We start from the raw sequence: 25431 nt of genomic DNA on the forward strand, positions 1-25431 counted from the left end.
GCTCCCTGTAGCCCCCGCACCGCGGACAGCCCCACCCGCTGTTCATGGACCAGCTGCTGTCCGCCTGCCCCGGCCCGAAGCGGGGCTCTCTCTGCCCCGTGGGGTGGCTGGGACGGTACTGGCACTCTGCCCTCCCAACGCTGCCAGGCGTTCTGACACGGGTGGTGCTGGGAATCTCCCGGACTGCTGTCCCCAGGGCGTGGGGCTGGTGTGAGACGATGGTGGCAGCATCCTCTCCTGCAGGCTCCCACGATGAGCAGCCAACTCCTGCTCCTGGCTGTGCTCCCGGCACTCCTGGGCCCTCCAGCTGCCATGGCACAGAAGAGGAGCCAAGGTGGGTGCTGAGCACTGGGTGCACACTGTGGGTGGGACAATAAGAGGGGTCCAGCATCAATGCGCCGCACTGCCAGTCTGTGCCCTGAGTGCTGTCACTGCTCTCCAGTAGTGTGCGAGGATGTGCTGGAGGCTGACATCGCCTTCCTGGTGGATGGCTCATCCAGCATCGGCAGGAACAACTTCCGTGCTGTCCGCACCTTCATGGACGAGCTGGTGGGGCCTTTTGTGCAGGTGGTGGGCGAGAAGGCAGTGCGCTTTGCTGTGGCACAGTACAGTGATGACCCACGGTGAGCCCAAGGGAGGGGGCATGTGGGGTGCACGGTGGCAGGGCTGGGACGTGACAGTGTCCCCTGCACTCCCCAGGGTGGAGTTCCCATTCTCCCAGCACAATGATGGCACAAGTGTCCGGAGGGCCATCCAGCAGCTGAGCTACAAGGGTGGCAACACGCGGACTGGTGCTGGCTTCCGCTACATTGCTGACAACTTCTTCGGTCCCACGCAGCGCCGGCCTGGGGTCCCCCAGGTATGTGCAGAGCAGTGGCCCTGGCAACATGGGGAGAAGTGTCAGGTCCATGGGCCCCATGCTGGATCCCACAGTTCTTGCCTGGCCCCGCAGATCTGTATCCTCATCACGGATGGCAAGTCCCAGGATGATGCTGAAGGGCCGGCATCAAAGCTGAAGAGCCAGGGCATCAAGGTCTTTGCCGTGGGTGAGCAAAGCTTCTGCACCACGTGAAGGAGTCTTCTGCTTGGTTCAGGTTCCTCCCTCACCCATCATCTCCCTCTGTGTAGGTATTAAGAATGCTGACCACAAGGAGCTGATCCGTGTGGCCTCGATGCCTACTGACGCCTTCTTCTTCTATGTCGGTGATTTCAAGCTGCTGGACACGCTGGTGCCGCTGATGACACGCAGGGTGTGCACGAGTGTCGGGGGCACCCTGCGCCTGCTGGGTATGGGCCCCCATCCTCCTCCCTGAGGGCCACAGGTGCTGATAGTGCTGGGTGCCAGACTGTGCACCCTTAGCATCCATCCGCTCTCCCCAAAATGACCTCCTGGCTATCCCATCACATCGGGCACACATCTGTGCTGCCCCAGCAAGTCCTCCCCTCTGCTTCATGCACTGTGGAGCCAACAGCCCCTTTGCTACCCCACAGATGGGCCAAGCCACACTGGCCCCTCCAACCTGGAGATCCCAGAGCGGGGCCTTGACCAGCTACAGATCCGCTGGAGAGCAGCCAGCGGTCCCATCACTGGCTACCGGGTGCAGTACGTGCCGCTGACAGGGCTAGGGCAGCCGATCATGGCAGAGAGGCAGGAGGTGAGTGCCCCCACCTGACTGCTCAGAGTTCCAGGGGGTTCCTGGTGGCCCCAGGTGTGACCTGGGGAAGATGAGGGGGTGACACTGTTCCTGTCCAGGTGAGCGTGGGGCCACGGGACACAAGCACTGTGCTACGGGGACTGCGCATGGGGACAGAGTACCTGGTCACCGTCACTGCGCAGTATGCCAACAGCATCGGCGAGTCAGTGTCTGGCCGAGCACGGACCCGTGAGTGTCCATGTCCATAGGGACGGGGGTGAGTGCAGGGACTGGGTGCCCACAGCACATGGAGCTGGGGACTCATCCCTGCTTCTGTGTGCCTCCAGAAAGCCGTGCTGGCTCCACGCTGGATTTTCGTGTGGTGGAGACTGGACCAACCTTCCTGCGGCTGGCCTGGCAGCCTGGGCCTGAACCCCCCCAGGGCTACAGCCTCAGCTACGCTGTGCAAGGTGAGGGGACGGTCCCTGCGAGGGTCGGTGCTCCCGGACACCGTGCCTTTGTGCAGCCCCACGGGCACAGGGGCGCATGGGTGAGGGTTAATGCAGGGATGCGTGCCCAGAGTGCTGTGGGTGTGTACACACCCACCTTCACCACGGCAGCCGGCACGCGTGCGCTGGGCGTGTGTGCAGAGGTGCGGAGGCAGCCTGTGTATTCCCACACCCGGAGGCTTCATGCGCAAGGCTCAGGGGGTGTGCTTGGGTGTGCACAACGGCTGGGGGCCTGGCGTGTGCCCCCATGGCTGCTGCACGTAGAGGGCAGGCAGCAGACCCCCATCCCAGCCAGGGACAGGGCTGGAGCCGCACACCTGGCGGCCCCACCCTGGCCTCAGGCTCTCCAGGGGGTGCCCCTACCCTGGCTCAGGTCCCAGCCTCTCCTGGTGCTCCCCACCCCTGGCACTGACTGGCATCCTCAGGGCAGGGTGCAGGCCCACAGACACCCCTTCCCTGCCGGGCCTGGTGTGTTCCATGTTCCTGTGCCCACCCACACCCCTCCAGGAGCACCCCAAAGGGAGGAGAAGAGCCTGGCGGCCAGTGCACAGTCAGCCACACTCAGCAACCTGCGGCCCGACACTGAGTACGTGGTGATGCTCCAGCCCCGCTATGCACAGCAGCCCGCTGTCCCTGCCACCCTCACCGCCCGGACACGTAAGTACTATGCCCAGCCCTGGGCCCAGCTGGGGTTAGGAACGGGTTCCTAGCACATGGATGCTTCCCTCCAGTCACTGTGCCCCATTGGGATGGGGCTGCCTGGCCCATTGCTGCCTGTGGGAGCAGGATGGGGATGCAGGTGAGCATGGCTACAAGGTGATGCTCTGGGCCCCAAAAGTTGCTCCGAGGGCAGGGTGCAGCACTGTGCGCTCCCAATTTCCTTTGCAGCCTTCTGGGAGTGTTTCCACCAGTGCTTTCCTCCCATGACATAAAAAATGTTGACTGAAAAAATGCAGGGTTTGAGTACAGCGCTCTGCAGGAGGAAAGTGTGGTTTCCACCACAGCAGAGGCTGCTGGAAAGCATCTCTGGGTAGGACTGGGGGTGAGGCCCCAGGGCAACATCTTTGCAAGCATCAGATTTTGGCAAACCAATTCCTTGAGCTGCCCCAGGCAGTCTTAACCCACAGAAAGTATTTAAGGCATTAAGAGGAAGACATTTGAGCTCCAGTTTGCATGAGTTTGATGCTTTGAAGGAGCCACCTGAGCTCAGGCTGCACTCAGTGATCTCAGTGTGGTTAGCATCCGTGAGCAGGGGCAAGGGGGCTTCCTGGAGAAGGTAGTTTGCAGGTGAAGGTGCTGCCCCCTGCCCCATTCTCCTGTGGGAGATGGACAGTCACCTCACTTCCACAGGGCACCTGGTGGGCGTGCAGCACTTGACTGTCCACAATGTCTCAGCACAAAGCATGCTGCTGGCCTGGCAGTCTGTCAGTGGTGCTACCGGCTACCGGCTCTCCTGGGCGACCCTCACAGGTAGGTGCCTCTCCCAGAGCTTGTGCCCCTTCTGCTGGTGGCCCCTGTGAGGAAGGACAGGAGGGAGTTGGTGGCACCTGCTGCCTGAACCCCCCAAGGGACTGCTGCACTGGCTCCCACAGGGCAGGACAGGCACAGGGTGGACCTGGATGCTGGGCAGATGTCACATGCACTGGTGGGGCTGCAGCCCAACACCCACTACGTGGTGATGGTGGCCCCACTCTTCGGGCAGCTGGAGGGGCCCACAGCCACTGTGCGGCAGAGGACAGGTAGGTGTTGGGTACAGGTGATGCCATCCTGCTGCTGTGCATGGGAGCAGGCAGGGACCAGCCCTCATAGCCCCTACTCTGCCATGTGCTGGGTGGCTGGCAGCAGAGTGGCACAGGGCCCATGGGGTCCCTCTTGCAGAGGCAGGTACAGACCAGACGCTGCAGACCAGCATCCTGGGCCCCACATCCATCCAGGTGCTCTGGACCAGTGCCCGTGATGCTCGTGGCTACCGTCTGGAGTGGAAGAGAGCCACAGGTGGGCTCGGGGTGCCTGTTGCCCCTCTGGGCCCTTCATGCCAGCAGCTGGCTGTGACCCTTCCCTTCCTGCAGGACCAGAGCCCCCCAGAATGGTGTCTCTGCCCAGCAGCACCAATACCTACCAGCTGACGGGGCTGAAGCCAGGCACTGAGTACCGCATCACCCTCTACACGCTCTACGATGGTAGGGAGGTGGCCACCCCCGTCACCACCTTTCAGACAGGTGAGTGCTGCTGTGGGTCCCCTGAGTTGCCCCCCACTGTCCCAAGCTTTTGGCATGGAGGGATGTCTTGCGGGGCGTTGCTCAGCCTGAGACTGCCTTGGCCATGAGACCCCCCCCAGCAGTCTGGTCACAGCCCAGGATGAGTATGGGGGCCATGCTGTCCAGGCTGTGCCGCTCCAGCCATGCCTCACATGTCCCCTCATAGGCGTGGAGGCACCCGTGGGTGCTGTGTCAGACCTGCGGCTCGTGGAGGAATCGGGCAGACGGGTACGGCTGAGCTGGACCGGTGTCCCCGGTGCCACCGAGTACAAAGTGGTGGTGCGCAACAACCAGGGTGAGTCTGTGGGCAGGGGCACAGGTGGCACCTGGGGGACCCTGACCAGCTGACACCGAGTGACTGCACTGCCCTGCTCCTGGCAGATGGCACGGAGAGGACGAGGCGCATCCCAGGCAGCCAGACAGGGCTGGAGCTTGGTGACCTCCGGGAGGGCATCACCTACCTGGTGCGTGTCTCGGTGCTGGCAGGCAGTCGGGAGGGCAATGCTGCCACACTCACCGTCCGCCTCAGTAAGTCCACATCAGGGTTTGGCGCCAGGAGTCCTGGTACTGCATGTTCCCACTCTGGCATGCATCTGTCGTCTATCCCCCCGCAAGCCCTTGGGGGGGCAGTGTGGCTGTGGGGTCCCTTTGGACTCCCCAAGATGATGCTGTGGTGCTGTGGGGTGGTGCAGAGTATCCGGAGGTGGGCAGCGTTTCGGAGCTGCGGGTGATGGAGGCCGGTCCCAGCCAGCTGCGGGTCACCTGGCGAGGGCTGCCGGGCGCCGGGGGCTACCTGCTGACGTGGCAAGGCAGTGACGGTGAGTGTATGGACCATGGGATGCTGTGGTGGCAGTGCTGGAGCCCTTCCTATCCCAGCCATCTGTCTTAGGACTCAAGAAATCCCGCTTCCTCCCTGCCGACCCCACCACCTTCACCATCGAGGGGCTGCACGCCAACATTGTCTACACTGTCAGTGTGTCAGCCATTGTGGATGGCCGTGAGGGCAGCCCTGTCACTGCCACGGGACGGATAGGTGAGGTGACCCCTGCCTGACAGTGCTGTCTGGTGCCATTTGCTGGGAACCTTGGTGACAATGGCCCTCTTGGTGTCACAGTGCCTGAGCAGGTGGGGAAGGTGACCCAGCTGGAGGTGCAGGCATCCAGGAGCAACGTTGCCCGTGTCACCTGGGTTGGTGTGCCGGGAGCCACTGCCTACCGTGTGATGTGGAGCCGCAGGGACGGTACTGTGGGACGGGGATGGGGGCAGGCTGTGAGGGCAGCAGGGCGGGGGGCCTGATGCCACAGTCTTTGGCAGGGGGGTCGGAGAATAGCCGGCGAGTTCCTGGCCACACCAATTCCTTTGACATCCCCAACCTGGAGGGAGGCGTCTCCTACACTGTGAAGGTGGCGGCACTCATTGGCAACCGGGAGGGCAACCCCGTCTCCATTGTCGTCACCACCCGTGAGTGCTGGGGCAGGGGGCATCACCCCAGGGTGGCACTGGGCATCACCCCAGGGTGGCACTGGGCACTCCTGCCCCTAATGCCTGCTCCTCTGCCCTGCAGCAGAGGCAGCCCCCCTACGCCCTGTCAGTGGCTTCCAGGTGACGGAGGCCTCGGAGCACCACCTGCGCCTGACCTGGCTGCCAGCGGCTGGCAGCACTGGGTACCGCCTGCTCTGGCGCCTGGCTGAAGGTGAGCAGAGCTGGCCGGCACCCCTGCATCCTTGCAAGCCCTCACCCGCACCCCCTCACCCCTCTCTGCCCCTGCCAGGGGGGCCCCAGCGCAGCCAGCAGCTCCCAGCCACCTCCAGCACCTATGACCTGTCGGGACTGGAGCCGGGCCGGCGCTACCACATCAGCATCACTAGCCTGGCTGGCAGCCGGGAGAGCGAGCCAGCCACCATCACTGCCATCACCGGTGAGGGATTGCCTGGGGCCAAGGCAGCATCCCCCTGACACATGGCTTGAGCCCAGAGGGGCACCCAGGGACTGGACTGTCCCAGCATTGGGCTGGGGAGGGAGCTGGGAGCAGGTTGGCGGCTGCCCCATGAAGCTGGGACAGCCTTTCCTCCTCCTTGGTAGGTGACTCAGGCCACATCACCAACCTGCGGGTGACAGAGGTGCAGAGAGATTCGGTGACGCTCACCTGGACCCCAGTCCCTGGTGCCTCCGGCTACGCCCTGTCCTGGAGCCCTCCTGCAGGTGAGAGAGTGGGTGGCCCCGGGACGGCGGGCAGCATCCCCGCAGGGCCTTGCTGATCCCTCTGACTGTCCCCTGGGTGGCAGCTGGTGGGGAGAAGGGGCGGACGCTGCCCAGCACTGCCAGCTCCCAGCAGGTCTCTGGGCTGCGCCTGGGCCAGCGCTACACCTTCTCCCTCCGCCCGCTCCTGGGGAGCGCACCGGGTGCCGAGGCGTCCGTCAGTGAGCGCACAGGTACTGTGGGGTCACTGCAGGGCTGGGCTGGGCTCGTCTCCACTCTGCTGGTGGCTTCACTCCTTCCCTGCCTGCAGTCTGCAGGGATGCCCTCGGTGACGTTGTGTTCCTGGTACACGGCACTCGCGACAGCTCCTCTGGTGCCGATGCTGTCCGCACCCTCCTCTCCAACACCGTGTCCGCCCTGGGGCGCCTGGGCCCCGAGGGCACACAGGTAGGCTGCTGCCACAGCACTGAGGCACGGGGGGCAGGGGTGGGCTGTGGTGCCCACTGCTCCCCTGCACCCTTGCAGGTGGCCCTGGCCACGTACAGCTACCGCAGCCTGCCCTGGCTGCTCCTCAACCGCTCCAGTGACCTGCTGGCCGTGCTGGAACAGATCCGCACCATGCGCTACGAGGAGCCCAGCGGCAACGCCATTGGTGAGGGGCAGCACTAGGAGCTGGGGCAGCGGCTTCTGGGATCCTGCTGACTGTCCCTTCTTCCTTCTCCCTCTCTAGGGGCAGCCATCACCTTTGCCAGGACCTACCTGCTGAGTCCTGGAGCAGGGCGCCGCCCCGGGGTGCCAGCAGTGCTGGTGGTTCTGGCTGACGGCCCCTCTGGGGATGATGCCATCGCTGCGGCCAGGGATGTCAAGGCTGGGGGTGAGGATGAATGGGGTCTCATCAGGGTGTGCAGGGAGTTCTGTGGGGTGCTGAGGGTGCTCTCGGCTCAGGGGTCCAGGTGCTGGCAGTGGGCATGGAGGGGGCAGACCGGGAGCAGCTCCGGCGCATGGTCACCAGTGAGGACCCGCAGTACATCTACCATGGCAGCAGCCTGGCAGAGCTGGAGGGAGAGCTCACCGATGACCTCTGCACCATCATCTCCACCAGGGTAAGGGCCAGAGTACCTCAGGGGGTGTGGAGGGGGAGCAGCCCCAATAAGCCAGGGGGTTCCCTTATCCCTGGGTTCACACAGGCTTGTCTTTTCTTGCCAGCCAGATCCACAGAAGCCCTGCACTGTGCAGTGCCCCAAGGTGAGCCTCCCCATGCTATGCCATGACATGGCGTGCCACAGGTGCTCAGCATGGGTCAGGGACCCCCAGTTGCCAATGGCAGAGGCCCAGTGGGGAATCAAGTACGAGGGTGCCAACCCCTAACCCCTTCCCTCTGTCCCCTTGCAGGGCGAGAAGGGAGACCGCGGTGAGGCAGTGAGTGCTTTGGTGACTCCCTGCCACCAGCTGGTGGCTTTGGGCAGTCTGCATCCCCTGAACCATGCCAACACCAGCTCACAGGGGATGCTCACCACTGGCTTTGTCTCTGCAGGGACTGCAAGGACGTGTGGGACCACCGGGTCCCCCTGGTCAGCCGGTAATATCCTGATGAGGGGGCAAAAGAGGGGCAGCTCCCCAGAGAGGGCAGTGACATGCTCCCCATGTCCTCATGTTCCCTTGTCCCTTTGTCCTGCTGGTGGGTGGGTGTGGGGCAAGGACGTGTCCAGCCCTTGCTACAGGGGTGGACAGGGAACACCTCTTGACCAGCACCTGCCACCCAGCCTGTCCTCTCTGCTGTGTCTCCAGGGTCGCCATGGCCTTCCTGGGCCTCCAGGTATCCCAGGGCCACAGGGTCCACCAGGAGAGAGTGCTGAGCGCCTGGGCAAGAAGGGGGACAGGGTGAGTACCTCTGGCCCCTCACCCAGGCACCCCAGGATCCCTGGACACAGTCACCTGCCTCCCTGGGCCCTCTCACTGCCCCTTGTCCCTTCATTCTCCTCCACACCTATGCTTGAGGGGGAATCCTGCTGAAGAATCGCAGTCCAGCCCGATACTGTCCCCTCATACCCCAGCTCAGCACACAAGGGAAAGGCATCCTGGAACACAGCTCTGCCTTGGGGCTGCCCTGGGCTCCCAGTGCTGGGACTAGCACTGCTTGGGGCACTGAAGGAGTCTGGCAGTCCTGGGGTACACCAGATGCTGGCATGATGCTCCTCTGTCCTGCAGGGATTCCCTGGAGCTGATGGGACACCAGGAAGCCCAGGACGCCCTGGGAATCCTGGATCACCTGGGCAGCCAGTGAGTAAGGGTGTCCTTTGGGTTTGCTGGTTCACAATGGGCTCTTCCCATCACCCTGCCTGCTGCCTGAGCCAGCCTCTGCCTCCCTGTTCCCTGTGCTGGGGGAGTCTCAGCAGCTGGCAGGGTCACTGCTGTCTCTGGTGTGTGTATCCCAGGCAAAGTGTACTGTCTATCCTTGCTTTGGCTGGAGCTCCCATGCCATGCCATGCCATGCCACCCCATTCCACTCCATCTCTTCCCATCCTCACTCCCCTGGCTGGCAGGGACGTGTTAACTTCCTGAGCTGTTGTTTTCCAGGGCATCCAGGGCATCCCTGGTCCTCGAGGAGATCCTGTGAGTATGGCCCCGGCCCTCCCTGGCCCTTCTCACACCCAACACCCCTCTCATTCTCATCTTCCCTTCCCAGGGGACACGGGGGCCCATGGGACTTACTGGCCCAAAGGGGGAGAAAGGTGAACCGGTAGGTGAAGGGCAGGGGGCTGCCCCACACTGGGGAGCACTGGGGACCCTGGTGGGCACATCTTGGCACCTGGCATATCCTGGCCCCAGGGTCTCCCCATCTCCCTGCCAGACTCCTGGCCTTGTGGCACTGTGGCCACAACAGGGCACATGGAGTCACTGATTTCTCCTCCCCCTCCTCATGCAGGGAGAGCCCAGGATGATCACGGATGGAGAACAGGGGCTGCCGGGCCGGAAAGGGGAGCCAGGTGTGCCGGTAGGTGTGGGAATATGGGTGTGAAGGGTCTCTGCCAGCTCCCCTAGCCCATGCCACAGCCTCAGCTGATGGAGCACCTCCGTCCTCCAGGGCAGCCCCGGCTCGCCTGGGATCCCCGGCACACGAGGGCCCCTTGGTGATCCAGGCCCCCCCGGTCCACTCGGACCCATGGGGCTACCAGGACCTCCTGGAGAGTTTGTGAAGGTACATCTGCCCGGTGCTGCATGGGGATGGCTGGGGGGATGTGTGGGCAGATGGATGGGGGAGCAGCCAGCAGCTTGGAGCTGCTCCCCCGTGGACTCCTGCTGGCCCTGCTTGTGGGCTGTGCCCCCCAGCAGCTGTGCCTGCACACACAGGCACATGCCTGAGCTGTTGCTGGCACTGGGCAGTGTGGGGAGAGGCACATGGCATGCACACACCCTAATGCCACTGATGATGGGCTCTACACAGCCTGTTTCTCTTCTATTCAAGGAGGGCACGGGGACAGCCCAGAACTGCCCTTATTTGCTTTTTTTGCCCTTGCAGGGAGAAAAGGGTGACCGAGGGGAAAGGGTGAGTGGCTTTGCATTTCCCTGACTCCTCTTCCCTCCAGGACGGAGGTCCCTTGAGTGTCCAAGGGTGCTGTAGCCCCTCAGAGTGCTGGGGAGGACTGAGCCCTCAGGGCAACCACACAGGAGCTGACACTTGTCTCTGCAGGGCCCCCCTGGACTCGTGGATGGGGCAGCACCTCGAGGGGAGCCTGGACCCCCAGTGAGTCCAGCCCCTAGGCCAACAGGGTTGGCAGAGGGGATCAGGGCTGCAATGGCTGTGTGTGCCCAGGGCTGAGTTGCATCCCCAGGGGCTGAGATGTTCTCTCTTACAGGGCCTGCCTGGGGACCCTGGGCCTCGGGGACCTGCTGGGCCCCCTGGCCTGAAGGGAGAGAAGGTAAGAAGGTGGCAGGGATGCTCCCCACTGGGGCTGGACCTCACACCACTCTCCAGTGGAGATTCCCATCGCATGGGCATCCCCATGTCATGAGCATGGCTATCACCTTTCCTAATCCCTAGGGTGATGGCACAGAAGGTTTCCCAGGGTCACCTGGCCGCCCTGGAGACCCAGGAGACAGGGTGAGTTTCCTGAGAGGAGGTAAGACAGGCAGGAGCTGGCCATGCCAAGAGCCAAGCCCCGAGGGCACATTGGAGGGCTCCTGCTTTGGACAGCCCGGGCATTTGCCTTGTCACACCACAGGTGACAACGTCTCCATCCTTCTTTGCAGGGTCCTCGTGGACCACCAGGGGAGCAGGGCAGGAAGGTGAGTGGTGCAGGGACCGAAGGGACACTCTTGCCATGCCTTTGGCAGGGAGAAAAGGGTTCTGCTCCAGGACCCAGGATGTCCCTCAAAGGTCCTGCTGCCCCTGACCCTGTTTCTCCTACACCAGGGAGACCGTGGGGCACCAGGCGAGCTGGGAGAGACGGGCGAGAAGGTGAGATGGTGCCAGAGCAGACCAGCACTGGCAGGTCCTGGTGTCCCTGAGACCTGGTGGTGGCTGTGCCTGGGGCTTGCTGTCTCAACCCAGTGGGCTTGGATGGGATTCAGGGCTGAATCACGAAGAGTTCTGGGGCAGTGTGTGGGGTGGGGGCAGTGTGATGTAGAGGGAGGAAGGCTCCCTGAAACCCTCCTCTGCTTTGCTCTGCAGGGAGACCGTGGTGTGCCGGGCCCTGAGGGTGAGAAGGTAGGTGTGCTGTGGGGCAGCTGTGGCACGGTGGAGTGAAGCCTAATCTGCCCTGGAGCAGCCACCCTGGCAGGGTCTGGCAGGATGCCCACGACACCTTCCTCTCCCTCCTGTCCTGCAGGGTGAGACGGGAGCCCCAGGGCGCCCAGGGCCATCGGGCAGAGAGGTGAGTCAGGGTAGCAGTTGTGGTGCTGTGGAGCTGGGAGCTGCCATGCCCTGGGTGCATGTTCCCTGGCACTGCCAGCTCCCTGAGGTCTCTAATCTTGCCACAGGGAGCTCCAGGACCGGCTGGCCCTCGGGGGGAGAAGGTGAGAGCAAAGTGGGGTTCCAGTGGGGTGGCAGGGGTCTGTTGGGGAAGGGACTGGCAGTGACACCTGTCTCTGCAGGGCGATCCAGGACCACCCGGCAAGCCAGTAAGTGATGCTGCCCAGCGGGTCCACCTCTGCCTGCCCCAGCCCCAGAATGGGGAGCCATGGGCAGTGCCCAGCATGGTCTCCTCTGCTTCCCCCCCAGGCTCCCAGCGTGGCCGGTGTTGGAGGAGAGAAGGTAACCCTGGCCCAGCTGTGCCCTCCACCCTCTGGGCATGGCCATGGGCTGGGGAGGGGGATTGCACAACTGGGCAATGAGCTGCACAGTTGGGCTCATCCTGGCCCCAGGCCTGGTTGTCCACAGATTCAGTGGGGAAAAAAATGGGTGGTTTGGGGTGCTGATTTTGTCTGCTCCAGGGTGACAGAGGTTTCCCAGGACCAGAAGGACCTCCTGGCCCCAAGGGTGACACAGGAGATAAAGGTGCTCGCGTGAGTACTGCCTTGAGGATAGGAAGCACAGAGCACACGGCACAGCCCTCCCCAGACTCACGGTGCCTGTGCCATTGCTCCATGCTACATCCTTTCATGTCTAGGGTCCCCCTGGCCTGAGCATCCCAGGGCCAGCTGGCCCCAAAGGCGAGCAGGGCGATCGGGTGAGTCTGGGGGCACCCTGGGGGCACCAGCTCATGGGCCTGGTCCTTCCCCTGTCAAGGAGTCACCGAGGTTCCCAGTGACACATGCTCTTCCTCTCCAACAATCAGGGTATCGTTGGCCTCACAGGCAGGAGTGGCCCAAAGGTAATGTCACTGTCCTTCCATCCATCTGTACGTCCATCTGTCTGTCTGGCTGGCTCTGGAGAGGCTGTCCCTGCGGGCTGTGCCCCTTCTCCCCCCAGCAGCCCCTGTGCTGCCCCCACGCTGCCCTGACTGTTGCCCCTTCCTTTGCCCAGGGTGACCCAGGAGAGCCAGGGGAGAAGGGGGAGCCAGGCCGAGCAGGCGCCCCAGGGCAGATCGGGATGCGAGGCAAGGAGGTAGTGTGGGACAAGGGGCCATGGGGCACTGTGGCCCCGAGGAGAGGTGGGGCTGGCAAGGAGCAGGGGGATGCTGGTGACTTGTGCTTTTCTCCCCTGGCCGGTGCCCACTGACTTGTGCCACAGGGAGAGCGAGGAGAGAAAGGTGACGAAGGCACCCCGGTAAGTGAGGGTCCCCAGGACCACTGCCCCTCTTCCCACTGCCCCTCTTCCCACTGCCCCCACTCGCCCCCTTTTTCCCCACAGGGTGAAGCGGGTCTGCCTGGCAAGCCTGGAGACAGGGGTCCCCGGGTAAGTGCAGGGCTGCCGGGCACCCTGGGGCAGGAGAGAGACCCATGGCCTCCGGGTGGCTCCTGCTAATGCTTATCTTCCCTTTGCCCTCCACCCAGGGCCTGCCTGGCTACCGTGGCCCCCCTGGGGAGAAGGGTGACTTGGGGGACCCAGGACCTGAAGGCAGGAATGTGAGTACCCCCTTGTATGTACCCACTGCTCCATGGACACCCACCACCCCTCACACTCCATTGCCCCACACCCACCCTTACCCCAGGGGTACCCCCCACCCCACAGGACCCACACCCCGTGGGTCCTCCATTCCCTCCCCCTCTGACTCCACCCCTCTTTCCTGCAGGGCAGCCCTGGAGCACCAGGGAGCAAGGGTGACCGTGGGGACCCGGTGAGTGACACTGGGCCACGTGTGGCCCCCCGACCCCGGCGCCAGCTGTGCCCTCCCCTGGGCTGCACCAGCTCCCCTTAACCTGCTTTCCTTGCTCTTCTTTCAGGGGCCTCCTGGACCCCCAGGAAGAACTGTACGTTCTGTCTCCCTCTTCTCCCTGCCCACGGGCTGGTGTCCAGCCCCATGTGTTCCAACAGCTCCTCTCTGCCCCACAGGTCGATGTTGGGCTCGGAGGAGCTGGGGAAAAGGGGGAGAAGGTAATGAGTGAGTTCCTGGCATGCTGTGGTGGGCTACCCTCTGCTGTCCTCTGGGCTCTGCCTGGGCACTGGGATCATTGTCCATCAAGCCCTCCCTGCCCAAAAGAGCCTCTGCCATGTGCAGCTGATGTGCACCACGACTGAGAGGCACATGGGATCCAGGGACACATGGGCTGACACTCCTGCTGGTGCTGGGAGGAGGCCCTGTAGGGCTGAGGTCTCCAAAAGAATTGGTGTGCTCCTGGCTCCCCAGCCCCACAGGACAGCACCCTACGCTCTGGGCATTCTGCTTTTACAACCCAGCTTAGGCTCAGGACAGTTTTGGCCACAGGCAGTGCTCTGTGCTGGGTGGCATTGTGGTCCCCAGCTGTGGCTGAGCTGGCTCCTGGCTCAAGCAGTGCTGCTTGGTGCCTTCCTTCTGCAACCACACTCTGGCCTCCACTCCCCCAACGGGAGCTGCATCGAGCCCAGTCACCTCTTTTTCAGCCTGTGCCTCTTCTTTTGAGACTTTTCCTATCACCTCACCCCTAAACTACACAGCACCAGCACTGTGCACTCTGGCACAGGCTTGGCACAGCGCAGTGCCCTCTGACCACTGTGCCCTTCCCTGGCAGGGGGACCCTGGTGACCCTGGCGAGGATGGTGCCAAGGGCGCCCGGGGTGATGCTGGCTCCCCTGGAGTGCCTGGAGAGAGGGTAGGTGCTGGGTCCCTGGTGTGGGAGGCACTGGGACAGCACAATGGGGGATGTTCTGCAGGGGGTCCTGGTGTGCAGGGACTGCCTGCAGAGCACCCAGGATCCCCTCCTTTCCCCCCATGCCCCACTGCTGAGCATGTCTCTCTCTTGCAGGGTGTGGAGGGCCCCCGTGGTGCCCCTGGCACACGGGTAAGTGTCCCCTTTCCTGTGGGGGTCTGAACGGGGGACCCGTGCCCTGTGCAGCTTCTGTTAATGGGAGATGATGCTCACTTTCTCTTCCCACCCCATAGGGTGACCCTGGGGACCGAGGCCTGCCAGGAGAGAAGGTGAGGGGATTGGGGGCTAAGGGCTGCCTCACAGCACCCCCATCCCACCCAAAACTCCAACTGTCCTGCCCTGCTCTCTTACAGGGGGACCGTGGCCCACCAGGGCTGGATGGCCGCAACGGGCTGGAAGGCAAACCTGGGCCCCCAGGGCCTGCTGGGCTGCGGGTGAGTGTGGTCCAAGGTGGGGGAAATGTCTGTCCCTGGGTGCCACGTGGGATGGAGGGATGATGGGGTGGGAGGAGCTGTCCCCCTGCACACCCTCTGCTCCAGGCTGGGGATGCTCTCGAGGGGGGGCCTTTGGCAGGATGGGAATGTCCCTGTCCTCACCTCCTCCTTGTTTGCAGGGGGACCCAGGAAAGCAGGGAGATCCTGGCCGGGATGTAAGTACCTCTGGAGAGAGCAGCTTTAGGTTGTATTCCTGCTGGGGCCATCAGACTTGCAAGGGACCAGTGTCCTGTCCCATGCTACTTGGCCCAGGGCAGTGCAACAGGACCCTCCCTGTCCCCAGCAGGGTGCCACTGCCAGACACACTCCCTGCTCCCAGGGCTGGCTGTGGCAGATGGGTGCCCTGCTGCCTTGTGCTCCCACCATCTCCTTTCCCCACAGGGGCTGCCCGGGCTGCGTGGGGAGCAGGGACCACCTGGCCCTGTGGGTCCCCTGGGACCACCCGGTGTCCCTGTAAGTACCAGCCAGCCTGGGGACACATCCTGCCCCATGCCCTCTTGGATCCCAGCTGGATCCATCAGGCAGGGCTCGCCCTGTGCCCAGCTCCCCCTTCCCTGCACCTTGGGGCTCCAGTGGGGCCCAGGCACCCCTGGCTGCTGGTGGCCCTGGCTGGTGGAGAACCTGGGGGGCTGCCTCACTGCCTTTTTTTCCTCCCAGGGCAAACCCGGTGAGGATGGCAAACCTGGCCTGAATGGCAAGAATGTGAGTAGGGGAAGCAGGGCTTGACTTTGGGGCTCTCCCAGGATGCTGAGGGATAGTGATCCCAGTACAACATAAGGCAAGGGGAGGAGTGGCAAAGAATCCTCATGCTCTGAGCCATCCCCTGGTTTGTACCCATGCTGAGATGGTTGAGTGGGGCGCTGACAGGCAGCCTTTGTCCCCAGGGAGAAGATGGGACGCCGGGAGAGGATGGGAGAAAGGTAAGGAGATGATCCATGGGTGGTTCCTGTGTGGTTCCTGCATGGTCCCTATGTGATCCCCACAAGCCTGGTGGCTGCTCCCTGCTCGGACCAGGAGCACCATTTTGGGCCATGGGATGGGGCAGCATCCCTCAAACTCCTTTCTCTCCTGGTTAGGGAGACAAAGGGGATACAGGAGTCCCTGGCAGAGAGGTGAGTACTCCCCAAAGAGCAGTGTGATGATGGGGGGTGCTGGTACTTGCCCCCATCAGGGACAAACCTGGGTCCAGGTTCTGGGGGTGATACTGCTCTCTCGGCAGGGCCGCAGCGGTGCCAAGGGCGAGCAGGGGGACAGAGGAGTGCCAGGCCCCCTCGGCCCCCCTGGCCTTCCCGGTGTCCCAGGGCTGGTCGGGCCCCCAGGGCAGGTGTGTAGTTCTCAACCCCACGGTGCCACTCAGCACCAGACCCTGGCGTCCGGACTGCTCTGAGGCAGGCAGGACCCGCATCCATGGCTCCCTCAGGGCACTGCCCTGTGTCCATGGCTGCTGGGTGCTACTGTGTCACCTCCGTGTCTTCCAGGGCTCCCCAGGCCTCCGTGGGGTGGCCGGACCAAAGGTAAGTGTGCTTCTGCCCCCCAGACCCCAAGGTCTGGGGGGGACCACGTGCCAGAGGGAATAAATCCCTGGCAGGAGTCCCCACCTCCATGATGACGGGGCTGGACCCTGGTGCTGCAGTTGGTTCTGGGAAGCCTGACTGCTCCCCTTGACCCCTTTGCTGTGTTTCAGGGGGACCCAGGGGAGCCTGGACTGCGAGGGGAGCCGGTGAGTACCCAGCACTGAGCCTGGCAAGCTGCGAGCACCCTAATCACAACTACAGCCCCTGCCCAGGCAGCACCAAAGGGTTAACTCTGAAACCTCACTGCTCACCCCTCTGGCTGCACCTCTGTACATCTTCTCATTCCCTCTTTTCCTGTAAACCTAGGGGCGACCTGGCAACCCTGGAGCACGTGGAGACCCTGGGACTACAGTGGTGAGTCCCTACCCTGACCTACTGTGCTGGGACAGCAGCATCAGCCCTGGGGGATGGAGAACTGTCCACAGTCCCCAGGGTGGGAACAGACGAACACCTGCTTTGTATTTCATGTCTTTCTATTGCAGAACATTGAACGTAGCCTGGAAGCGCTTGGCATCAAGGTATGTATTTCCTGACTGTCAGGCTGGAGCTTTTTCCTGCCACATGGCAGCAGGAAGACGGCATGGGCAGTGGTGGGAGATCCAAGCAATTTAGGGCGGGTTAGCAGGACTGTGGGGTGCTGCCACAGCTGGGTTCCACTTATGCCCTGACCAGTGGCTCTCTCCTCCCTCCCAGGTTTCATCCCTGAAGGAGCTCACGGGTGCCTATGACGGGAGCTCAGACTCGTTTCTGCCAGTGTCTGAGCGGCTGCGGGGCCAGAAGGGCAGTCGGGGGGATCCAGGAGAAAGGGGGCCCCCAGGCCGAGAGGTGAGCAGAGCCAGGCTCGATGCCAAGCCCAAACACTCTGCCCCACTCCCGCTTTCTGGGCTGGCTGGCGGGGGTCATGCAGCCAGCTCAGCCCTGGGGTGTTTGGGGGAGGCTCACAGCCCCGCCTCAGGGCTGGCTCTGGCAGTGCAGCTTATGTTTTGCAGGGCTCCTTAGGCTTCCCTGGCGAGCGAGGACCCAAAGGTGACAAGGGGGACCCTGGTACCCCCGGCCCGCAGGGCCCCATGGGCCGGGCCGTGGGTGAGCGGGGTCCCGAGGGCCCGCCCGGGCAGCCAGGGGAGCCTGGCAAGCCAGGCATTCCCGGAGTGCCAGGCCGGGCCGGGGAGCTGGGGGAATCTGGGCGGTCCGGTGAGAAGGTGAGTGTGTGTGGAGGTGCGAGGTGAAGTCTGGGGGACCTGGTCTAGAGGCTTGGGGACAGCCCTGTGACAGCCACCGTGGTGTTTTCACAGGGCGACCGGGGCGAGAAGGGCGACCGAGGTGAGCAGGTGAGCTGGGATGGGGACATGGTGCCCTCCATCCCCTCTTGTGTTGTGCCCCTCTTGAGGGGATGCAGGGCTCTCCGTGGGGCAGGCACATGCCCTGCAGAGGCCAGGAGTGCCCATACCAGGGTGGCTCTGCTCTCCCACGCCCTTTGACACTCAACCTACTTCTCTACCCTTCCCAGGGAAGGGATGGCTTGCCTGGACCCCCAGGGCCCCCAGGGCCCAAGGTAGGTGATGGCTGCTGCTGGGGACCATCATCAAGGTGCCAGCCTGCCCCTCTGGGGATGGATGGCCACATCCAGTCCCTTGGCACAGGGGCTTGGGGAGGGCTTTGCCCCTGAGGGGACCTTCCTGAGGTCCCCTGGGTGCTGGCCCTGACTGCGCCCTGCCCACAGGTAGACGTGGTGGAGGGCAGCCTGATGGGCCTCCCAGGCGAACGCGGCCCCATCGGACCCAAGGGAGCCAAGGTGTGTGGCTGGTCTGAAAGGAGAAGGGCAGCCAAGGCAGCCGAGCTGGGGCAACATCATGAGCTGGGACTGAGGATGGTGATGGTACAGAGGGGCAGCAAGGGCTGATGGCATCTGTCTTCTTCCCAACACAGGGTGAGCCAGGAGCCGAGGGCGAGCGGGGACCCAAAGGAGATAAGGTCTGAGGTTATAAGTCTCCAATGTCAAAAGGGAGCAAAACCCTGCATGGGGGTTCTGCTGGGCACACCCCTCTTTGGGTGTCAGCAGGCCCTGGGAGGTCATGGGAAGATCCCTGTCTGTCCTGTGACCCTGTGCCTGTCCCCACTGCAGGGTGAAGGTGGCTCGCGGGGTGACCGAGGGGAGCCTGGCGAGAAGGGCAGGGACGGCGCCCCGGTGGGTACTGCACTGTTCCCCTGCCTGGCACTGACCCCGGCCCCTGCCTGGCACTGACCCCTTCCCTGTCTCCGTCTTTTGCTCCAGGGTCTCCCGGGTGAGAGAGGGCTGGCAGGCCCTGAGGGGAAGCCGGTGAGTGGGGACATGGTGGGGGGATGCAGGCTGGGATTCGGGGAGGTCCTGTGGTGTCACACGAGCCATCACCAGCACCAGAAGGAGCTTTTATGCCTCATTCACCTCCTTCCCTGCCCCCTCTCACCTCCCTCACCCCATGCAGGGCCTGCAGAGCTTTAGGGGGCCTCTCCTGGCTGATTACCACACACTGGGAATGAGGAGCATGCGTGGGGGGGCAGGCAGGGCTGTGTGGATGTGGTGGGTTTCTGCTTGTCCACTGACCCTGCTGTGGTTCTTTGCAGGGCTTGCCAGGCTTCCCTGGCGTGCTGGGACGCCCGGTAGGTGTCTGTGTGTCCCCCCTGTCCCTGTGCTCCACCACCTCAGCACACAGCTGGGGGCTTGTGGCCATGAGTGCTTGGTGTTTGAATCCATGGGGGTCACCCTGTTGCTGGACTAGGTCCTTGGCCCCCCACAGCTTAGCAGGACCTGTCAGGCTTGTCTTACTTGGTGCTTACAAGAGCCACTGGCACTGTCAGGGTCTGCTCTCCCTGGGGACACCCCATGCTCCCACTGGGGAAAACCCATTTCTGCAGTGATCCCATTTCTTCCTCTCTTCAGGGCAATCAGGGAGACCCAGGACCCCCAGGACCTCCGGTAAGGAGCCACCTTGCACCAGGTGCAGGGGACTGTCATGCCAGGGCAATGTCAGCCAGGGTGGGCATTCCCCCAGGGAGTGGAGCTGGGGTGGCAGTGCTGGGACTGAGTGGCCCTGCTGCCCCCTCCCTGTCCTGTGCGACCAGCAAGCACCACCCCAATAATGTCCCCTTGTCCCCTGCAGGGCAGCACTGGCCCACCAGGGACCCCGGGCCCAGCTGGTGCCAAGGTAAGGCAGAGGCATTGGCATCTGCATCAGCATTGCCATGTCCAGCCTGGCAGAGGGAAAATGGTGCCTTGCCAGATTTGGGGACTGGAGGGAGGGCCACATTTCGGGAAGTTTTGGGCTGGAGGGAGGGATATTTGGGCTGGGCCCTCTCCTGGACACAGGTATGCAGATATGGCTGTGACCACAGTAGCTGGTGGGTTGGGGTTGTGGGGCTGATGCAGCATGTTCTTCACAGGGTGATCCGGGGGACCCTGGCTCTGGCATCCGTGTGAGTACTCATACCTTCCCTGCCAGCACCCACCTGACCCCCCCAAAATCAGCCAGTCACACCCCAATACACCTTCCCACAGGGGCAGCCAAGGTCCTGGCTGTGCCATCCCCTCTCTGATGTATCTGTTTCCATTGCAGGGGTTGCCTGGCCCCCAGGGCAACATGGGCCTGCCAGGACCCCTTGGCCCCCCCGGTCCAGGGGTGAGTATTTGCAACACCCCAAGCCCCTTGGCTGTTCCTGGTGCCTGGGATACTGCTTGATTCCTGCTCATGTCTCCATTGCAGGGCCCACCGGGTGTCCCTGGGCTGCCAGGACAAGTGGTGAGTGTGCTGCCCCCCACATCTGGCTGCCATCGGTGTGGCTGCTTGGGGCTGCCTGGGGGGCTGTAGGACCCCCACGCCCCAGCCCCACTCTTACTGCCTGCAGGGGGAGAGTGGGAAGCCAGGTGTGCCAGGCAGGGATGGTGTGCCAGGGAAGGACGGTGAGGCAGGAATGCCTGGGAAAATGGTATGTTGATGCTCACCCTGCCCCATCCCAGGGGAACCCCTACGCAGCTCAGCCTGGGTTGTCTGCAGCTAAGGCTGAGGGCTGTACCGCTTGTCCCAGGGCTTACCAGGACCTTCGGGGCCTGCTGGTCCCAAGGGAGAGCCAGGGGATGCTGGAGCCCCAGGGCAGGTGAGTGCAGAGCTGCCTTGTCCAGTGTTCCTGGCCAGGATGAGGGGGAGCATCCCCGTGCAGCCCTACTCACCTGCCCACTCTCTCATCTGTGCCCCAGGCCATCGCTGGTCCCCCCGGAGCCAAGGGAGAGAAGGTGAGGAGCCAGGGTGTGAGGGCTGGGATGGGCAGGGATCTGCTGGGCACTGGCATCCTCTGTAGGCACATCTGAGCACCCACGTGTCCCTGCAGGGCGAGCCGGCGCTGCTGGAGGGTGTGCTGCTGGGAGAGCCCGTGAGTCACCCCGTAAACCCCGACACCCCCATTACCCCCATCTCCCCTCATTAACCTTTCCCTACCATTAACCTCATCCCCTCCCACCACCCTTGCCTTCTGGGGAGCAAGCCAGCCCTGTGGCTGCCCCCTCCCCTAACACTGCTGTCCCCAACAGGGCTCCAAGGGTGACCGAGGCTTGCCAGGCCCCAAGGGCGAGAAGGTGAGCGCTGCCCTGTGGGTTGTGGGGTCCCTGACACCCTGGCTGCTTGGCCACAATGTGGGGATCCAGCTGCAGCTGCTCCCCCAGCTCATAATCCCACACATCTGCTTTTTCCTTGTTTTCTTCTGCTAGGGGGAGCCAGGAAGGTTTGGGGAGCCAGGAGATCCGGGGGAAGATGTGAGTAGGAGGCATATGGGAGTGGTGGGTGAATATTGGGGACAGTGGATGCTGGCAGAGGCTGGGATCTGTGCCCTTGCCACCTACTGCCCAGGTCTTCTGGGGGCTTGGTGTCTTCACAGGGAGCCAAGGGATCCTCTGGAGCCAAAGGGGAGAAGGTACGTGTCTCCTGCCCCCCGGGGGATCCCCCACCCTGGGGGATGCTGTGGCTGGCCTGGTGGCCCTGGCACCCCCATGCCCACCAGCCAGGTGATGTGCCACACACTCACTGCCACCTCACAGGGATCACCGGGTGTGGGTGCACGGGGACCGCCGGGACAGGATGGGCCTCCAGGTTTGAAGGTAACCTCTGTCCTCGTGTCGCCCTGGCTCTGATCACGTCCCTAATGCCCCAGTGATGCTCTAGCTTGGCTGGCTGTGTGAAAAGCACACTCCTGAGGAGCTGCTTTTGTGGGCTTTATCTTTTACTTCCCTGCTTCAGGGTGACACTGGCTTGCCAGGATTACCAGGACCCCCAGGCTTAGCAGGCATTGCTGGGACGCCAGGACAGCCAGGCCTGAGAGGGGAAAATGGACAGCCTGGCCCTCCGGGTTCCCCAGGAGAGAGGGTAAAGACTACAACCAGAACGTGGCATCATTGGTCCTGGTGACCCCGGACCCTTGTGTAGTGTCCGTGAGGCCCCTGCAAGCCCCACTGCCTCCCAGCCACAGCCCCTGCCCACTCCCTGCTTTTTCTCTGCCAGGGTTTGATCGGCTTTCCAGGCAGGGATGGCACCGTTGGACCACCAGGACCTGTGGGGCCCCCAGGGCCGGCCGTGAGTATGGTGCCCCAGCATTCCCGGGGGTGCAGGCTCTGCCCCCGCCTCCCCGCTGTGTCAGACAGGCTGACAGGGACCCAGCCGCAGCTCCCTGGCCCCTGGGGCGGGGCATTGCTGCAGTGTCCGGCACCGCGGTGGGAGTCTCAGCGATGCTGAAGGGTGTCTGGCATTGCCTTCCTCCTGCGGCTTGCTCACCCTCCTCCTTTCTTTTAGGGCATACAAGGGGCCCCTGGCCTGAAGGGAGACAAGGTAGGACTAAGGGCAGCGCTATAGCATGAGAGGTGGGAGGCTGCTTCTCTTGAGGAGTGTCCCTGCAGCCACCTCCCCCTGAGGGTGGTGAGCCCGCTCTGGATGGTGGCACATGGGAGCTTCCTGTGCACCAGGCACCCAGAGAGGTGGTGGGGACTGTGGGGTGTTCCCTGGCATGGGGGGGTACCTGGCAGGGCTGGGAGGAGCTGTGGGCAGTGAGGATGGGGATGAGTTCTTGCGTTCCCCTGGCAGGGGGCTCCAGGGGCCGGGCTGCCAGGAGCCAGAGGTGAACGTGGTGACCCGGGACCACGGGTAGGTACTGCCACAGTCCCCCCAGGTCCCCACAGCCAGGGACAGGAAGGCTCATGGTACCAGCCCTGACAGGACTCTGCACCAGAGCTGCAGCTGTCCCTGGGATGGGGTGATGCTGGGGAGCCCCCAACCTAAACCCCTTTCTCACATCTCTTCCTTCTTGCAGGGTGAAGATGGGCGCCCAGGGCCAGAAGGGGATCGTGGGCCACCAGTAAGTACCCCCCTTCCCCAGCTGCACCCTGATCCAGGCCCCTTCCTGACCACTCCTCTCTTCTCCTCCACAGGGCTTGCCTGGGAACCGGGGGGAGCGTGGGGACAAGGTAAGGGACTCTGTGGGCCGAGGAGCTGGGGGGAGAATGATGCACCTCCAGGTATTGGGAGGTGCTGTCCGCTCCCTGCAGTGCATCCTTGCAGCATCTCGCCTTCCTCACAGGGGGACCTTGGGACCCCAGGACCCAAAGGAGACAAGGTGAGTCCTTGGGGTGGGGGGCAGTGGGAAGGCAGGCAGCAGCCCTGGCCCCCCTGCTCACCCCCACCTCTCTCTCTGCTTTGGGTGTACAGGGCGATACTGTGGTGGTGGAGGGGCCGCCTGGAGCACGGGGCAGCAAGGGGGAACCGGTAAGAGCTGTCCCTGTCCTCCCTCTCCCCATCCTCCCTGTCCCTCTGGGAGGAGCTGGGGGAGCTTCTTCCTGCTCAGGAACCCTCCCTTGCAAAACATATTGTCCCCTCTCCTTCAGCCACCCTACAGACCCCCATGTTCCTGCCCCCAGCGAGGTCTGTCCTCCCCACCCTGATGTGTGTCTGAGCTTCTCCTCATTCCCTGGCCCCTCCCTGTGTTTCCTCCTTTGCAGGGAGAGCGTGGCCTGAAGGGCACAGAAGGGGACAAGGGGGACAAGGGGGAGCAAGGCATGCTTGGAGAGAAGGTACAGGGCTGGGGGAACTTGTGCCAGGCTAGGAGCTGCTGGGTTGGGGATCATGGAGGGCTGTTGACAGCGTGATGGACAGAGGAAGCAGGGCATGATGGCATCCCTGTGCCCTATGTGCTGGTGCTAGTAGGCACCAGGGATATGGTGCAAGGGGAGCTGCCAGACCTGGCCACGGAGATGACCATGGCTGTGCAGTGGCCATGCAGTGGCTGGAGCTCTCCCTCCTGCCCTGTGCTGATCTGGGTTTCTGCTTGCAGGGGATGAGGGGTGAACAAGGAGAGAAGGGCTCCATGGGCTTCCCTGGGGCACGTGGCCCTAGCGGGCAGAAGGTACGGAGTTGGGCAGCCCCACTGCTGGGGGATGCTGGTGGCACCATCCGCCTTGCCTGCCCTGATTGATGCCTTTGCCTTCCCCAGGGAGAGGTTGGAGCGCCGGGAGAGCCTGGCGAGCCGGTGAGAAGTTGTGTCTTGGTGCCTCTGCCACGTCACTGCAGGGCAGGAGCAGACCCTCGTCATGCTGTGTGCTCTCCCACAGGGTCAGCCTGGCCGCAATGGGATCCCCGGGGCCCGGGGAGAGAAGGGGGACATGGGACCCCTGGGCATGCGTGGCCTCAAGGTGGGTTGGCCTCTCTGGCTGCCAGTGCTCTCCTGGCCAGGACAAGTGCTGGCTTGGCATGACTCTGACTTCCCTCCTCATGCTTGCAGGGTGACCGGGGCATGAAAGGTGCCTGTGGCCTCAATGGGGACAAGGGTGAGAAGGTGAGTGGGTGCCTGTAGGGTGCTGCAAGAGCCTGGATGTTGCCTGGAGGCTGTGGCCCTTTGGATCCCCTCCGTCAGCCAGCGGGAGCAGGGAGATGGCTGAGGCCAGACCTTGACCCCCCGACAGGGTCATGGGGTCCCCTCTTCTGCCTTGGGCTCTGGGGTGAGCATTGAGGGGTGAAGGACTGACCGCCCTGCCTCTCTCCTGCCTGCTGTAGGGAGAGCCGGGGATCCCGGGGCGCTCAGGACTGTCAGGGCGGAAAGGCGAGCCGGTAAGCACTGCACTGACACTGGGGTGGGACAGGAACCATGGCTGGTGGCTGATGGACATCTGCTCTGTCCCCCAGGGAGAGCTGGGTCTATCAGGACCACCAGGCATTCCTGGGAAGGAAGGGCTCATGGGACCCAAGGTAGGTTAGAGCAGTGCTGGGAAAAGCTGTGCTGGCACTTCATTCCCTCGCTGCCTGCCCCCCACTGTCTGTCCCCTGCTGCCTGTCCCTTCCTCTTTGCAGGGTGACCGGGGATTTGACGGGCAGCAGGGAGCCAAAGGAGACCAGGGGGAGAAAGGAGACCGGGTGAGCAGGCTGGAAAGGGATGGGATGCATTGCACCACATTGCTTGTACCAGGATACAGCCTTGGTTGGAAGCATATCAGAGCCTGATGCTCCCAGAGGAGTCATTTGGCGCTGCTCTAAATTATATCACTAAACAATGAATGACAACAACTCCCTGCACTTCACAAGAAGGCACCAGTGCTAGTTCTTGATGCCCAGCTGTGGGGTCAGAGGATGTCCATGGCATCTGCTCTGGAGTCGGGGGCTCTGACACCCCTGGCCTCACCCTCTGCCTCTCCTCCAGGGAGCCCCGGGTGTTATTGGTGGCCCTGGTCCCCGGGGCAGTGATGGTGCTCCTGGCCCCCCCGGGCCCCCAGGCAGCGTTGGCCCACGAGGTCCCGAGGGCATGCAGGGCCAGAAGGTGAGTCCTCACCACAGGTGACTGGTCCCCCTCTGGGGCTGTGAGGATGGGAGGACCCAGTCCCCTTAGTGGGTGAGGGGTGGGTGGCATCTGGAGTCATGTCCCAGCTCTGTCCTGCCCTGCCAGCTTGCTGGCTTTGGGTTCCTCCCTTGTGTCCCTCTGCCCAGGGGATGGGAGTCTGAGGGGTCTGGGACCCTGCCTGTCCTTGAGTTGAGCTG

At 63.4% G+C, this 25431-nt stretch overlaps 1 protein-coding gene across 1 annotated transcript in view; it reads left to right on the forward strand.

Annotated features, from left to right (window-relative positions):
* Positions 1-252: 252 nt before the first annotated feature.
* COL7A1 (collagen type VII alpha 1 chain) overlaps positions 253-25431 on the forward strand; it is a gene marked incomplete at both ends in the record, with an annotated part of 31882 nt that continues 6703 nt past the window's right edge. The window contains 100 exons of the mRNA XM_082288786.1: positions 253-334; positions 443-623; positions 700-859; positions 953-1046; positions 1129-1287; positions 1492-1655; positions 1754-1883; positions 1982-2104; positions 2651-2800; positions 3494-3613; positions 3736-3882; positions 4022-4138; positions 4213-4362; positions 4568-4696; positions 4783-4929; positions 5064-5219; positions 5291-5434; positions 5516-5641; positions 5716-5862; positions 5966-6094; positions 6203-6319; positions 6484-6603; positions 6687-6833; positions 6911-7047; positions 7126-7252; positions 7331-7474; positions 7546-7703; positions 7807-7845; positions 7993-8019; positions 8389-8481; positions 8809-8880; positions 9287-9340; positions 9527-9595; positions 9686-9799; positions 10121-10147; positions 10292-10345; positions 10458-10520; positions 10643-10702; positions 10852-10887; positions 11015-11059; positions 11273-11308; positions 11822-11854; positions 12034-12105; positions 12210-12269; positions 12378-12413; positions 12566-12646; positions 12893-12937; positions 13036-13107; positions 13275-13319; positions 13426-13452; positions 13535-13576; positions 14191-14271; positions 14425-14460; positions 14562-14597; positions 14682-14762; positions 14942-14977; positions 15204-15275; positions 15480-15524; positions 15707-15742; positions 16042-16146; positions 16301-16336; positions 16507-16542; positions 16879-16914; positions 17090-17221; positions 17386-17595; positions 17689-17724; positions 17904-17948; positions 18117-18188; positions 18519-18581; positions 18669-18713; positions 18998-19033; positions 19314-19349; positions 19534-19578; positions 19987-20049; positions 20134-20169; positions 20276-20356; positions 20456-20524; positions 20625-20660; positions 20756-20797; positions 20955-20999; positions 21132-21176; positions 21299-21334; positions 21459-21518; positions 21658-21783; positions 21919-21990; positions 22207-22242; positions 22495-22554; positions 22721-22765; positions 22839-22874; positions 22988-23023; positions 23116-23172; positions 23406-23477; positions 23738-23809; positions 23897-23932; positions 24015-24095; positions 24185-24238; positions 24457-24510; positions 24586-24648; positions 24751-24813; positions 25097-25213. Coding sequence (XP_082144912.1) covers positions 253-334; positions 443-623; positions 700-859; positions 953-1046; positions 1129-1287; positions 1492-1655; positions 1754-1883; positions 1982-2104; positions 2651-2800; positions 3494-3613; positions 3736-3882; positions 4022-4138; positions 4213-4362; positions 4568-4696; positions 4783-4929; positions 5064-5219; positions 5291-5434; positions 5516-5641; positions 5716-5862; positions 5966-6094; positions 6203-6319; positions 6484-6603; positions 6687-6833; positions 6911-7047; positions 7126-7252; positions 7331-7474; positions 7546-7703; positions 7807-7845; positions 7993-8019; positions 8389-8481; positions 8809-8880; positions 9287-9340; positions 9527-9595; positions 9686-9799; positions 10121-10147; positions 10292-10345; positions 10458-10520; positions 10643-10702; positions 10852-10887; positions 11015-11059; positions 11273-11308; positions 11822-11854; positions 12034-12105; positions 12210-12269; positions 12378-12413; positions 12566-12646; positions 12893-12937; positions 13036-13107; positions 13275-13319; positions 13426-13452; positions 13535-13576; positions 14191-14271; positions 14425-14460; positions 14562-14597; positions 14682-14762; positions 14942-14977; positions 15204-15275; positions 15480-15524; positions 15707-15742; positions 16042-16146; positions 16301-16336; positions 16507-16542; positions 16879-16914; positions 17090-17221; positions 17386-17595; positions 17689-17724; positions 17904-17948; positions 18117-18188; positions 18519-18581; positions 18669-18713; positions 18998-19033; positions 19314-19349; positions 19534-19578; positions 19987-20049; positions 20134-20169; positions 20276-20356; positions 20456-20524; positions 20625-20660; positions 20756-20797; positions 20955-20999; positions 21132-21176; positions 21299-21334; positions 21459-21518; positions 21658-21783; positions 21919-21990; positions 22207-22242; positions 22495-22554; positions 22721-22765; positions 22839-22874; positions 22988-23023; positions 23116-23172; positions 23406-23477; positions 23738-23809; positions 23897-23932; positions 24015-24095; positions 24185-24238; positions 24457-24510; positions 24586-24648; positions 24751-24813; positions 25097-25213 — 7956 coding nt within the window. The remainder of the gene's footprint in view (positions 335-442; positions 624-699; positions 860-952; positions 1047-1128; positions 1288-1491; positions 1656-1753; positions 1884-1981; positions 2105-2650; positions 2801-3493; positions 3614-3735; positions 3883-4021; positions 4139-4212; positions 4363-4567; positions 4697-4782; positions 4930-5063; positions 5220-5290; positions 5435-5515; positions 5642-5715; positions 5863-5965; positions 6095-6202; positions 6320-6483; positions 6604-6686; positions 6834-6910; positions 7048-7125; positions 7253-7330; positions 7475-7545; positions 7704-7806; positions 7846-7992; positions 8020-8388; positions 8482-8808; positions 8881-9286; positions 9341-9526; positions 9596-9685; positions 9800-10120; positions 10148-10291; positions 10346-10457; positions 10521-10642; positions 10703-10851; positions 10888-11014; positions 11060-11272; positions 11309-11821; positions 11855-12033; positions 12106-12209; positions 12270-12377; positions 12414-12565; positions 12647-12892; positions 12938-13035; positions 13108-13274; positions 13320-13425; positions 13453-13534; positions 13577-14190; positions 14272-14424; positions 14461-14561; positions 14598-14681; positions 14763-14941; positions 14978-15203; positions 15276-15479; positions 15525-15706; positions 15743-16041; positions 16147-16300; positions 16337-16506; positions 16543-16878; positions 16915-17089; positions 17222-17385; positions 17596-17688; positions 17725-17903; positions 17949-18116; positions 18189-18518; positions 18582-18668; positions 18714-18997; positions 19034-19313; positions 19350-19533; positions 19579-19986; positions 20050-20133; positions 20170-20275; positions 20357-20455; positions 20525-20624; positions 20661-20755; positions 20798-20954; positions 21000-21131; positions 21177-21298; positions 21335-21458; positions 21519-21657; positions 21784-21918; positions 21991-22206; positions 22243-22494; positions 22555-22720; positions 22766-22838; positions 22875-22987; positions 23024-23115; positions 23173-23405; positions 23478-23737; positions 23810-23896; positions 23933-24014; positions 24096-24184; positions 24239-24456; positions 24511-24585; positions 24649-24750; positions 24814-25096; positions 25214-25431) is intronic.

Source organism: Coloeus monedula (genome assembly GCF_965178545.1).
Source record: "Coloeus monedula genome assembly, chromosome: 11".
Classification (NCBI taxonomy): domain Eukaryota; kingdom Metazoa; phylum Chordata; class Aves; order Passeriformes; family Corvidae; genus Coloeus; species Coloeus monedula.